The sequence below is a fragment of the Ostrea edulis genome, chromosome 3 (assembly GCF_947568905.1).
Source record: "Ostrea edulis chromosome 3, xbOstEdul1.1, whole genome shotgun sequence".
NCBI lineage: Eukaryota > Metazoa > Mollusca > Bivalvia > Ostreida > Ostreidae > Ostrea > Ostrea edulis.
The window spans coordinates 78,572,348-78,587,437 of NC_079166.1; the positions used below are offsets into that span (position 1 = coordinate 78,572,348).

At 36.4% G+C, this 15,090-nt stretch overlaps 1 protein-coding gene across 3 annotated transcripts in view; it reads left to right on the top strand.

Moving 5' to 3' along the window:
• The window catches only part of LOC125676208 (uncharacterized), a 441,312-nt gene that overhangs the window by 102,099 nt on the left and 324,123 nt on the right, over nt 1-15,090 (top strand). For all 3 annotated transcript variants that reach the window (XR_008801283.1, XM_056159101.1, XM_056159100.1), the window contains one exon: nt 12,377-12,871. Coding sequence is in view for 2 of the 3 variants with exons in the window: in XM_056159101.1 (XP_056015076.1) it covers nt 12,377-12,871 (495 nt within the window). In the remaining variant the exon portion in view is untranslated. The remainder of the gene's footprint in view (nt 1-12,376; nt 12,872-15,090) is intronic.

Here is a 15,090-nt window from a genome sequence, read left to right on the forward strand (position 1 = left end):
CTGAATGGAAAAGAAGGAAGTTGGGATGCGCAATTCCCTAGTGCACTCGTGATGAGTTATAATTCCAGAATAAAGTTTCCGTATTGAAATATAACAGAAATAGGCTTACTATTATGCTTTTAAAAATTTCTTTACTGGCCTTGTATCTTCTCAGATCCGACACTTTAAGAAAGTATGGTGTTGTTGGGTTTTCGTGTTTATATATATATATATATATATATATATATATATGTGTGTGTGTGTGTGTGTGTGTGTGTGTGTGTGTGTGTGTGTGTGTGTGTGATTATGTATACATGCAGTAATTCATACATTGATTCGAATAATATCGTAAATAATACTTAGATAAAGGAAAATATTTACAGAGAAACTGAACTATGTGTTATTATATTTATACCGTTATTGCTGACCGTGTGACCTTGAATCATGGTTATGCCCTATAGGGCTAGGTTGGGGTCATAACATGAAGTCAAAGTTTTTCATAAGAATAAGTATCGCATTGTCCCCCAAAATAACAATAGCTGAACAAAAGCAGGATCAATATGATTCAGGTGAGCGCTGTGGCACATGGACCTCTTATTAAAGAATATAGTACGCGTTTTACGAACTTTCCTCTAGCGTCTTTTGTGTTGTGAGATCCTTGAATTGAGCAAAAATTCCTCTCCATATGCATCTCATTGACTCTCAAATTAGGTGGTCAAATACAATATTTACAACATATTGAAAATTGAAGTGGCATGATATATCTTCCGTAATGAGAAAATAACTTCTGTAATGAACGACAACTTGGGTTTATTCATATTTCGAATTTGACATGATGAAAAGATTATTCCGACCACCACCACCCCCTCCTAATAAATAAAAAAGAATAATTAAATAAAAATAAAGAAAGTATAGGATATCCCAAAATCAACAGTGCAATACATCAGAAATATTATTTATAACTATGTGTTGAATTGACATCATTGTGATTAGAAGACAATGGGTCCGTGTCACAGCCCATGTATGAACTGTTTTTTTACGGTTAAGTATTGTTTTATCGAGACTATCTATTCTTTCCAATTTCCTATATACTTGTAATTTTGCAAACTTTGGTCCACAGGCACGTATCATCGCTTTTATTTCTATTACAAAATAACAAAATTGGTTGTAAAGAAAAAGGATCGGGAGGGACGATCCCTCTGATGCCACGTGCTTGATGGACACCTACAGGTACGTTGCGGTTATTACGTCCTCATCTGGGGTATCACATAAAAAAATGTTTATTAACTCGATATTTGAAATTATATGATCATGTAGATTTAGGAAACGAATTATTTTATTTTGGGAACAACTGCGACTATTTACGCCAGCAAACTTCATGAAGCCCACCACCACTCCATGACAAGTATGCTGACGTAAAGCGTTGGAGTTCTTGCTCTCACATTTTCAAAAATGATTTCTTTTTCACATTTACATCCTACTTTCATTTCTGCCGGAAATTCTAGCCATTAATTTTGATGTACTATATCTAATCAAAATTTCTACTCTCGTTGTTCACATTTGTATCCCATTTATGAAGAAATGACTACCATTGCATTTGGTAAATGTTATGTAGAAATGTAAATATAACGAAACAAATGAGCAGAAAGAACGCGTATTTTTGTTTTGACAATAATTTTCAAAGGTCTTATCTATTAAGAATTATGCTGCTTTGTCCGCCATGATGACACTGCTTTTTCAGCACTTCTTCACTGTATTGGGAGGTCTAGACCTCCAGAATAATTTGATACCAAGTACTCAACATTACTGGTCTCTTTACAGATATTTCCCTAGATGAAGCTAAGCAAAAAATTGAACACCAATATTGTGACCCCATCTTATACTTGGTCCAGTGCGAATATTCGTGCAATTGTGAATCTACACTATTTAATGATGCTTGAACATATGTTGTCTGGATTTGTTTACTGTTTCTTGTGAAAAATGCAAGTATCAGCTCCTATCTCCTTCAAAATTGTTAGGTATCTCTCTTTTTGTACTGTAGAATAATTGGCTATTTAGAAAAAAAGGAAGAAAATGAAATACTCTTGTTTCAAATTTGTTTGATATAGGCTATATAAATTGATATTGTGAAAAACGAATGAACTGAGGAATGCTTCGGTTCAGGGGAGTAAAAATGGTTTCGTGAAAAGTGAGTATAACGAACAATGATCGATGTCATAAATCCCATTAAGAGTAGTCTAAATATTTTAGAGTAGAGCAAACACGAATCCCTGAACAAAAAGAGGTAGGATCAGGTGCCTAGGAGGTATTGACATCCTCTGTTGACCGGTCACACCCGCCGTGAGCAGGTAAATGGAATGAGCTATAACCGAAGTCAACGAGTAAAAAACGTACGAGATCATTGAGCTCATTTTCGTAGCTGACAGAAAAAATATTCTTTCGCGTTATAACGAGAAATATTCTATATGAAAATAGTTGAGTAAAATAGGAACCCTTGATACAATGAACACAGACCGACGTTTATGCATGTATAAGTAACCTTAAAGGAGATAATTATATACACACGCTATCAGACCCACATTTTGCACACAACCACATTTCAATTTTTTTGGTATATATGCCATTGAAGTTTTATTGAATGTAAATTCGAATTCATATTTGTAATTGGTTAATTCCAGCTTTAGATACGGGGTTTAAAATTTCGTCCACTGAATTCAAGCCTTAAAATGTCACATATTTAAAAAACAAACAAACGACCAATCACTAAATCTTTGAATTTATGCTACACTGCATGTTATCAAGTAAATTGTACTCAATCTACAATTTGTACAATTGCTTTTCATTCATTTGATATGGAAAAAAAACCCAACCCAGAATGTCCATAGAAAGCACTTGGTGACATCAGTTCTTCCTATATATATACACCGCCGCGGTGGCCTAATGGTTAGAGCGTTCGTCTCGCATGAGGGAGGTCGAGGTTCGAATCCCGGCTGTGACAGACCTAAGTCGTTAAAAGCGATAGACCTAAGTCGTTAAAACAGGTAGTGACAGTTCCATCGCCAAATGCGCCAAATGCTCGGCATGAGGTGAGGGTTCTCGGAGGTGACCTTAAAAACGGAGTAGATGTGGCACGCTAAATAACCCTTACTGTTCAAAGGTCAAAAGCGCAGAGCAAAGGCTTAAATTAAAAGTCCTTCACCGGTCTTGGTGACGTCTCCATATGAGAGAATTTTTTTCGAAAGAAACGTTAAGCAAAATACAATCAATAAATACTATAGAAAATGAATCCACACTTTTCAAAGGTTATGGCCTTTGGCTATCATCTTTAAGAAAAACCCAATGAATTTTGTTTGATTTTAACCTATGTTATTGTCTACAAAGATATATCCTATATGACAATAACATAAAAATAATAAGTACAATAGAATCGAAGGTCAATAAGATGATCTTAAAGCAGTCAAATTATAGCAAGAGCTATGTATACACAAAATTACAGAGTATAGCAGGTCAAGTCTTTCTTTATTGTAATGAACAAATTATCTTATGCCACTTTTTACCTCACCTGAGCTGAAAGCTGCAAGTGTGGTCCCCGGGGGTAGGGGGCGCAATAGGGGATTAAAGTTTTACATACAATCGATCTTTAGAAATCGTCTTCTCAAGAACCACTGGGCTATAAGAGTGGATATTTACCTGAAAACTTTCTGGTATAAAGTGAATTAAAGTCTGTTCAGATCATGGTCCCCGGGGTAGGATGAGGCCACAATAGGGATCAAAGTTTTGCAACAACAAAAAAGCATACAGGGGAAATCTTTAAAACTCTTCTTCTTAAGAACCACCTAGCCAGAAAAGTTTATATTAACATGGAATATTCCTGATGTAGTCGAGATTCATATTTGTTCAAATCATGGTTCCCGGGGGTAGGACAAAACCACGATAGGGGATCAACCTTTTCATACAAATATATAGGGAAAATCTTTAAAAATCTTTTCTCGAGAACCAGTGGACCAGTACAAATTTAAGTTTGTACAAATTGTAGTCCACGGGGTAGGGTGTGACCACAAAATGAGATCAGAGTTTTACATACAAATGTATGGGAAAAATCTTTAGAAATATCCTTGTCAAGAAACACTGGATCAGAAAGTTTGCATTTATAAGAAAGCTTCCTGACATAGTGCAGATTCAATTTTTTTTTTTTTTTTTTTTTTTTTTTTTTTTATAAAAATCATGCTTCCAGGTGGTAGGTTGGGGCAACAATAAAGATCAAAGTTTTACTTGCGAATACATGTATGTAGGGTGGATCTTTAGATATGGACGGAGATGACTCAGGTGAGCGATGTGGCCCATAGACCAATTGTTTTGATATTAAACGCAAACAATTCATACATTCGTATCTATATGCAAAATCTACGCTTCGGAACCTAAACGTTTTGCTTTATAATGCCAAACTTACGCTTTTATTCGCAAAAATTTCGCGTTAATTCGTGAAAGTAACGACGTCATTCGCGTACGTTTCCCAATAATTCAAGAAACTTTCGCCTTAATTCGCGAACGTTATGCATTTAGTTACGAAAGTATCGCGTTTATTCGCAAAAGTTACGCATTAATTTACAAAAGTTTCGCTTTGATTCGCAAAAGGTACGCGTTATAACGTGAGGGTTTTGCATTCATTCGCAAAAGTTTCGCATTATAACGCGGAAGTTTCGCGTTAATTCGCGAAATTTTTGTGTTGTAACGCGAAAATTATTTCTCTTTCACCTACGAAAATGAGCTTAATGAACTTTCGAGAGAACAAAGTAGAAATTGTTTCGAATAATTGTTTAATTTGTATCCCAGGTTTTCAAACATAATCATCACTAGAAAAGTTTTATATCTGTATTACATAGTGACGGGCTTTAATTTAATATAATCTCGTTTTAGAGCAATACTTTATGACCATGTTGTTTTTATCCTGTCTGATTTTGTATCCTAAATATTAGTTTTAAATGGCAACGGATAGGGTTTACCTATTTTATATGTACATTCCTTGTACAAAATTTATTGGTCCCAAAGTTGTGACCTTGGACTTTGACCTACTTGTAAGAAAAGTAAACTTAGATATTTTACAGAGGTGTTTCACAGTCTAAATGTAATTTTTTTCACGACAATACCTTTCAACTACTCACACTGTATTTGACATAGCCATGACGTTTGACCTAAATTTGAAAACGTCAACCACAGCTTTAGCCTAACTCATGATTCTGAATGGTGAGTGATAGAACTATAGAATATGTCTGCATGCTACTTGTGACCAAACTCTTTCTTCATGTTTCAAATGTTTGCATTGCTACTTTGCTATCACCAGGAGCATAGTGTTTCACAAACACATCTAATTTGTTAATAGTTATTGCAAACTTTGTTCACCATACATAGTGCTGGATAATTCACCACATGTCGTGCCCGCGTTTATTATTCATATGATGTGAGTAGGATTGTACGACATTTTCTGGAAGGTGTCCGTGTCGTCACGTTCGGGCTAGCTTTACAGCTGCAGCGACGACGGTGAGGTAAATGATTTGACGTCATAGTACGTCCATTTATTCTAGAACAATGTCCAGAATGCTGAAACACGAGGATATCCACTGAAGAAGATCTCCCAATGATTTACGACTTGAACCGCATCACCGGCGTTACAGAGTGCAGTGGGTCAGACGGACTGAATCAGCAACACAACTGTACACGGGACTTGTTGAGCAATAAGTCCATTTTACGTTAGCGATGCTGACGGCAAATCTCGAGTTTATCGTGATGTCGTTCGGACGAAATATCATCTTGTTGGTATGACTTTCTATCTCGTTCGCATGACATATTATCTCGTTTGCACGATATATCATCTTGTTCGCACGACTTCTTATCTCGTTCGCACGCGATGTTATCTCATTTACATGATGCATAATTATCTCATTTGCACGACTTATTATCTTGTTTGCACGAAATATTATATCGTCATTCACATGATATATTAGGTTGTTTGCATGCGATGTTATCTATTATGTTATTCATAAGACTTATTATCTGGTTTGCAAGACATATTTTGTCGTTCGCATGACACATTATCTCGTTTGCACGACTCATTTTATCGTTTATACTCTTTCAGGCATTGTTTCTTTATTATATTCTTGAAAACAAAGGGGAGCAGGTGACATCTTATTTTGTCTATGAAATAGAAGTATTAAAGCCATCTTTATTTTACTAAATGTTAAAGGTATTTTTATAACACGTGGTACCGTATAGTGATTTCGAATTTTGATACTGTAGAGCGTAAATCACGTAAGACACGCCCCCAGATTATGTGATCTTTGATTTTGTAAAACGTCCTGAGTACGGACGATGATTCCGTTAATTTCTCACAAGATATTGTCATTCTCAAGATTACTTCAGAATGTGGATTGACGTGCATGGGCAACTAAGATTTACTTTATATGTTTTGCAAGGCAATCCCCTGAATTGTCCGTTAATCTATTACCAGTAGATTTTTCTATAATGATCCGTATAATGGTAGTCCAGTTTGCGGTTGATCGATGTTAAATTTACACAACTGGACATCAGTTAAATCATTCAGTTGTGATATGGTCTATATTTTACCTTTATTAGTTTATAAGATTATATTGGCCAATTTCAAACACTTTCAAAGATAGATTGGATTTGTTTCATCTCAGTATGTGGTAATTACGATGGTTATATTGAACTTGAATGATGTAAAATAGAAAACATCTTTAAAGAGCTTCTCCTCAAGAACAGCAAAGTCACGTGGACGAATCCTAAGGCATTGTATATCCAAGTTTGTTAAAATCATGATATCCCAGGAGTAGGATCGGGTAAAAACTGACGACCGCCACTTAATTAATGAGGTGAACGCCACTTATTATCTGGCGGCCGCTATATAAATTAAGTGGTGGCCGCCACTTATTTTATCTGGCGGTAGCCACTTAATCTATACATGGCGGTTGCCAATTTCAAAACCAATCTAATTCATATTGCTAAGTAATTATTTTGAAAAATTGTGACCGGTCAACAGGGGATGCTTACTCCTCCTAGGCACCTGATCCCACCTCTGATGTGTCAAAGGGTCCGTGTTTGCCCAACTATCTATTTTGTATTGCTTATAGGAGTTATGGGATTTATCAATGTTTATTATCTTCACCTTTCATTTAGAATAGTACACAGACACGTAGCATCGTTTTATAAAGTGATGGGGCAGTCGGGGGAGACATTATCTACACTTGTTGACAAGAAGAAAAGGAACCTAAAAAGTTCACTTTTGCCCAAATTTCATACTCCTAAATTGGAGGTAGGACGATTCCGTTTGTCCTTCAATCCGTCAGGTTATTCATTGTTACATTTGTACCATTCATTACTACCACAAAAAGAGTGGGAAGGTAGCCAATCTGCGAATTAATCTTCTTTACATGTGAAAATAACTTAGTTTGCATGTGAAAATAACAGAAAATGAACGTTTTCAAAAAATGGAGGGTCGGCCCCCTGGTTCTACGTGCATGATACGTTGGTGTACAAAGTACACTTAAAGATTTTCTCGTGCGCGAATCTATCGACATTTAGTATTATAAACATTTTTATCTCATACGTGTGGTGTATATTGAAAGTGAGATAAAGCATTAGCATACGCAATACAAAATATGTGCACACTATTATCATCGATAAGGAATCAACGGCCTACTGGACAAGCCTAATCGAAGGTACCTCGATATGCTGCGGTACCAAGAATTCACAAGCACAGCTTCTTTTTTTCTGGAGCATATTAAATATAACAAATCTCAACAGCTTTACTTAGTAGGCTAGGCCTATTTAAAGTGCCTCAGGATTTCCTCTCGCCCTCAGATCCAAAGAAAATGAAACTACGTCAATAAAATCTAAATGCACAAACACTTCTACTTTTCATTGTAAACTGTTGAACATTCTAATAACGCTGCATTAAAATAAAATATTACTTTCATCGATCGTTAATTCGTTATATATTACAATTGTTTATTTCAAAACGACGACGACATCAAACTTTTATCAGAAGGTCGGGCCTACGTAAAAAAAGATCAATACTAGGTCAATAGTTGTTACTTTGTTGGAATGGTAAAACCATTAATAATTATAAACTATAATCCCTTCTAAAACAATTTCCATCCATGATTTCTTTTACAAAAATGCCCTTTTGTACTGTATATTAATGGTTTATAAGCGTACTATTTTTTTCGCGTAAGGTAGACAGATTAAGCACGACATCTGTGCCACGGATTCAAAACAAATTCAATCAGCTGTTTCTACCATACTGGGGATCATCTCAAAATTAAGTGAAAAGAAGACGCATCAGATAAATAGAACATCTATATTTGCGTATTTTGATATTTGGTTTATCAAACTCGCGAATAAATACACCATATCAACTCGTTGGATAAATATAACTTTATAGATTAACAGCACAATTGACAAACAATGATACTTTTAATTGCATATTACATACACCTTACTAAGTAAAAGGTCGGGATTGCACACCTTTAATTTTGAGAGAGAGAGAGAGAGAGAAAGAGAGAGAGAGAGAGTTGAATGACTGGCGGCCGCTATATAGATATTAAGCGGTGGCCGCCATGTGAAATAAGTGGCGATCATCACATAAATTAAGTGGCGCCTGTCAGTAAATTTATATGGCGACCGCCAGATAAGAAGTGGTAGCCGCCAGTTGATAAGAGGTGACAATCAACGAAATGAATATTGATATATACCCTAGCGCCTATCGGCTTCCGTATGAATGACATATCTGAATTGAAAATATTAAAAGTAAAATATTTCTTGTGTTACATCGACCTTGGGTTTAACTTTCCTTATCATAGTATCTCAAATCCCGCGTGGGGATCTGGGCTAGGATAAGTCCTCAGTATCCCCTGCATGCCCTAAGAGGCGACTAAATGGGGCGTTCGTTCGGATGACACTTTCAATGTCCCTTTTCAGAGCAGGTGTGGCACAATAAAGATCCCTCCCTGCTCAAAGCGCCGGCTTAGGTCGAAATTTTACAGACCCTCACCGGCAATATTGACGTCTCCATATGAGTAAATATTCTCGAGATGGGCGTAAAATATTATTCAATCAATCATTCAATAGTATCGCGAGATGAAAGTGTATCATTTATTAACGACATTAACCGCGTTCTTGATATCATTGAACAAAAGGGAAGTCCCGTTATAGCGTATCTCAACCCGCGTTTTTTGGGGTTGGGGGGGTTGGGGGGTTGGGGGGGGATGCTTATTGGTATAATGTAAACCTTAATTTCAATATATAGCCATTAAATCTTTCTTTGAAAAACAACCATAAGTTTGCGTCGTGAATTGAGAAGACGAAATCACAGAGGGGAGGAGGGGCATCAATAACGGTCAGGAATACATGCTCTGTTTTATTACTGGAACTCAATCCTAGAGTTTGATAGTCAAAACTGTTACAGATCCCTACTACGCGAAATACTGAACTCATTCAACAACTTTAGCATATTTCGTTTAATCGTACCAGTCGTGGTGGTGGAGCGTTTGCTTTATAACTCTGACGTAATGAGTTGGAGCTCGAATTGTGCCATGGCCGCGTACATATCTGATTAAACCAGATCTTTGATCCGCTCCAATATTCTGATGTCGCTAATACAAAATATTAACGTAGGCATACGTAGTGAATTTTCATTTACCAAACGCTCAGTTTTTGGAAGTCAGAATCGCAGACATTCGGATCTATCCTTAGAAACGGGGTGTTGCTAAAACGCGGAACGAAAAAGGGAATGGAAGATTTGGCATAGTAAATTTTAATAAAATATTAAGCAAGCGCCTGTTGGAACCACCCATTTTGCCGGCTCTCCACCCCCCCCCCCCCCCGCCCTACCCACCCCAACCCCCAGATTGTGACAGTATGTTGTTTCACAATTGAAGAATAAACAACGAGATGGATATACTGAAAAATACTTGAATTATAATTGAACCCCTTTTAAATTATGCTACTTTATTCTGGCTGATACCCTAAGAAAAGATTTGATGAGCCTACCCATTGAATAAAAGGTCCCCCAAAACAACATTGTAAAAGATACAATAATGTTTTGAATAATTTTGCCCAAACATAGCTTTTTAAATCGAACGTGCTTTTAATCGAACTAGATATGTTTAATTAAGATAACTGAATTTGAATATAGTTCTGCATCTGGTACAATATACATTAATTTTATGCATCGCATCAAATTTCAATACGAATGAGTCCGGTGTGGAAAAAAAGTTTGCCTCATTTGGGATGAATCTATGTGAAAATTCGTACATTTACCGATATCCTGTGGATTAGTGTTGAAACTGAAGAGTTACAGTGGGGAAGAAATATTGAAACAGAATCAATGTAAACTAGGGTGAATTTTACAACCCATAGTAAGAGGAATCAACTGATTTACTTCATAATCTATGGAATGGCTAAAAGGCTAACGCAGAATTTATGCTTGAATGGAATTAAAAGGGAACTCATTTTTAATCTAAATGTTAACGTATACAAGTATTTACTTTAGAAATGAACTGCCAGAGGTCCTCCCTATTTAGGATTAGAGTGCTGCGGCCACTTTGTCTCTATTAGTTACAGAAATAATAAATCAAACACAATATGGTTAACGTGTTGACGTAATAAGACCACAAGTTATCGTTGTTTTATACATAATGCACTCCCTGCTGTAAGCACACACATACATGGTAAATGTGTAAAAACATGTACATGTGCGTTAATGACGTTTTGCAAGGGCGGCTGTATACAAACCACGTCTGTTCTTTTCATCCTCTACCCATAGGTGTCACTGCTCGCTAACACCTCTTTCAAAATTTAAAAATAAAGTTATGTTATCGCTTGTAAACAATCCCCAAATTGTTGATTTTAATCGAAATGAACGACCCCCTCTGATTGGTGGCGTTATCTTATCTACATTAATCATTCTAATTCTTTAATTCCGTTCCGTTCCGTCTTCCGTTCGGTTTTCCGTTCCGCGTTTTAGCAACACCCTTAGAAACGGAGGTCCTGTGTCGCAGCAGGCGTTGGCACGTTAAACAACCCTCACTGCTACACGTATAACCCTGAGCGCTAAGCATTATGCATAAAAGAATGTCCAAGTACCTCTCCATCCCTAAAGATATGGGAAATTATTTCAATAAATTAAAACAATGCTATCAAATATCAGAATTATATATAATACTAGTATTGAGTTTTGTCATATAAAACATGGATTGTTTAATTTTTCCAAAGTTGTCATCGTCCTCTGTGAAAGGTCTTGGGTTCGACTCTCATTTATGCCTTTAGGTTTTAATATGAAAATTACTTATTACATTTGGCTAAAACAGTAACAAGGACCTGGGATTAGGGGGACCGTGTTCATTAAAATCATATTTAACTCAACAAACATTACTCTGAGCGTTAAGCATAAGCCTACTCTTTTTTGCTACGATTTTATGACAGCGATTTCTCTGATATTCTTCGACTAAGAAATATATAGAGATGAGACGTAAACAAAATGATTATTGAATTTTTTCTTCCGATTATTGTTCACGCATTTTCTCGGATATGTGTAACCGCCGTCGTGGTCTAGAGGCAGAGCGTTCGTCCCGCAAGCGGAATATATAAGCATAGGTCTTTTAAAATGTGTGGTATTTCACCTACAACTTATAACGTGTTGATATGAGAGAGGAATTCTCTAATCGACGCACAATAAACAAATAAACAATCTTATTATATACTTTCAATTTCATCTCTTCTTTTCTTTAAAAGTTTGCGGGCATATATCACACGATATATGCCCGGAAACATTCCGGCCCGCAAACATTACGTCACAGTCAAATTTCTACGCCGTTAATTTTCAAATTTTTCGTGTTTTTCATCTTTTACTCAGTTAAACCGATAAAGTTATTGTTAAAAATAAAATTATTCTTAGTTTCTAAATGAAATTGAAAGTATATAATAAAAGGGTTATAGACTTTGTATGGGAAATATGACGACCTCGTTCTTTGTCGCGAACGGACCTCGCAAGCTCGGTCCGTCTACACGCCAAAAGACTCTGTCGTCACATTTTCCCATACAAAGTCTATAAACTATAAATATAAAACATCTCATCGCACATTGCACAGAAGTATGGTCATTATTAGACGTCATCATATTTGATTTTTCATTTTGTGGTACATATAAAATTATGACCTCACTTTACAACAGTGTTTATTTTATTAGAAATCACATGTGCAGCACTGCTGGGATGTGTGCTAGTGTTACTGTGTATTATAAGTTTGATTTGTGATAAAGACACGTGCACAATATAAAGTACAATGATTTATTGATTTAAATAATTGTATTTTCCGAATTTCAGGTAAATACCATGACTACTCAACAAACGACAGAATCATGCTGTACTGCCTATTATTGGCTGATGGTTATATGTTGAATGTCAAAGAGGATTCCTACCAAAGCAACTTCAATAAGATCAAAGAAAGGTATTTTGGTGAAAATACCACACCTGATCATGAGATACGTGAACCTCTACCTGATGGAATCATAAAAACACAGGACGATGTAATAACGTTTGTCTCTGACAACATCCGCCATGACGTCATGTACGCGTTCGTTACGGAGTGTCTGGTGGAGGACAGTGATCTGAAGTTTTTCCTGACCACGGCGTCACGTGACGTGATATCAGAATACTGCCGGTTGTGGGATTATAAGAGGAGTGAGGGAGAGAGATGTCTGTATATACCGAAGAAACCGGATGAGATGTACGAGCTGTTCATAGACAGACTACAACTGGACATCCTCACACACTGTACCGTGTCAGACTGGCGGATTCATTACAGTATCAGTGAACGTTGTAAGTATGATTATCATGAATCACCTGACTTTGTTATTCACAGAATGTTTCTACATTTATTACCTAATCCTTTTTTAAAAATAATTTAAATCATCAAACTAATAAAAGAATATAGGCACTATTAACCGTACTCTACACTAATTGAGATTCGCAAAATGTGTCGTGCTACAATTACTTTCTAATATGTCTTGCAACCTTGAATCGATTTTGCATAATTCTGACAGGTAATGTTAAACTTCTGTTACATAGAATGATGTAAAAGTAATTAATAGAGGAGTCCGCCGTGCTGTTTACACACAATATATAGTTCAACGTAAGCCCATGTTTATACACGTCAGTATTGATTTTACATGTTCAATGTTTTTGTCTTCAATATCCTTGTCAATTCAAATGATAGCCATTTCCTAATGAATGTGAACAATGGGCGTATGAATTTTGAAACACATGGCTGGAAATTCCGACAGAAATGAATGTACTGTAGAATGTGAATATAAAAATAATAACGCGCTTTATGAAGCATGCTGGTGTAAAGTATCGTAATTCATGCCCTCGTGTATTTTCAAATCTTAAGTTTCTCCTGGTTATATCAAGTTTAAAACATAAATATATTCAATGAAATGCCTTTACTCACACAATATCGAATACATGGAACATTCAACATATATTATAATAAAAAGAGCCTATATACATTGTACATAAAAGCTGATTAGATCAGAATACCGGAGCGGATCAAAGATCTGATTTTAATGAGATTGTTGATCTGACTTATATCTAATCATATCTAGATGTAATACAATTGTCAGGCATAAATGGCAGGTAATTGAAGACTGTCCGGTATAGATGGTAAATTACATGACGGTCGTGATGAAATTATTCGGTATCAGTTAGATGTTTAAGACTTTCTGATATGGAAAATAAATTGAATGTACTGAGACTGTGCAATATAAATTAAAAGTTGGATGTGATGAGATTATTCGTTATACTATTAAGACTATCCGGTATAGATGATGCATTTTGTCTGACTTTATAAAAATAAAAATATCCGGTACATTGTCCGATATTGACTAAAGAGCGCGAGGCTGACTATAGAGCGTAAGATGGACTATAGAGCGTGAAGTTAACTATAGATCGTGACATTGGCAATAGAGCGTGAACTTGACTATAACGTCTGAGGCTGACTACGGACTGTGACAATGGCAATAGGGACTGAGACTGACTATAGGGCGTGATGCAGACTATAGAGCGTGAGGTTGACTATAGAGTGTTAGATTGGGTATATAGAGTGAAGCTGACTGTAAAGTGTGAGGCTGACTATAAAGTGTGAGGCTGACTATAGAGAGTGAGGCTGATTATAGAGCGTGAGGTTGACAACAGAGCATGAGGCTGACTATAGATCGTGATTGACAATTGAGCTTGAGAATGACTATAGAGCGTGATATTGACTATGGAGCGTGAGGTTGACAATAGAGCGTGAGATTGACAACAGAGCATGAGGCTGACTATAGAATGTGAGGTTGACATAGAACGTGATATTGGCTATAAGCGTGTGGTTGACAATCAAAGCCTGAGGATGACTATAGAGCGTGATATTGACTAGAGAGCATGAAGCTGATTATATTATATTATTAAAGTGTGAGGCTGACTATAGAGCGTGAGGTTGACTTTAGAGCGTGATTTTGACTAGAGAGCGTGAGGCTGACTATAGAGTATGATATTGACTATAGAGCGTGAAGTTCATTATAGAGCGTGATGTTGACATAGAGCGTGATATTGACTATATAGTGTGCGATTGACTCTAGAGCGTGAGATTGACTATAGAGCCTGAAGCTGACTATAGAGAGTACGATGGACTATAGAGCGTGAAGTTAACTATATATCGTGACATTGGCAATAGAGCCCGAGGCTGATTGTAGAGCGTAAAATTGACTATAAAGCGTGAGGTTGACTATAAAGCGTGAGGTTGACAATAGAACGTGATATTGACTACAGAGCTTCAGCTTGACTATAGAGCATGGGGCTGACTATAGAGTCTGAAATTGTCTATAGTCCGTGATATTGACTTTATAACGTGAGGCTCATTATAAAGCGTGAGATTGACTAAAGAGCGTAAAATTGACTATAGAGCATGAGATTGACTATAGAACGTGATATTGACTATAGAGCATGCGATTGACTAAAGAGCGTGATATTGACTATAAAGTGTAAGATTGACCATAGAG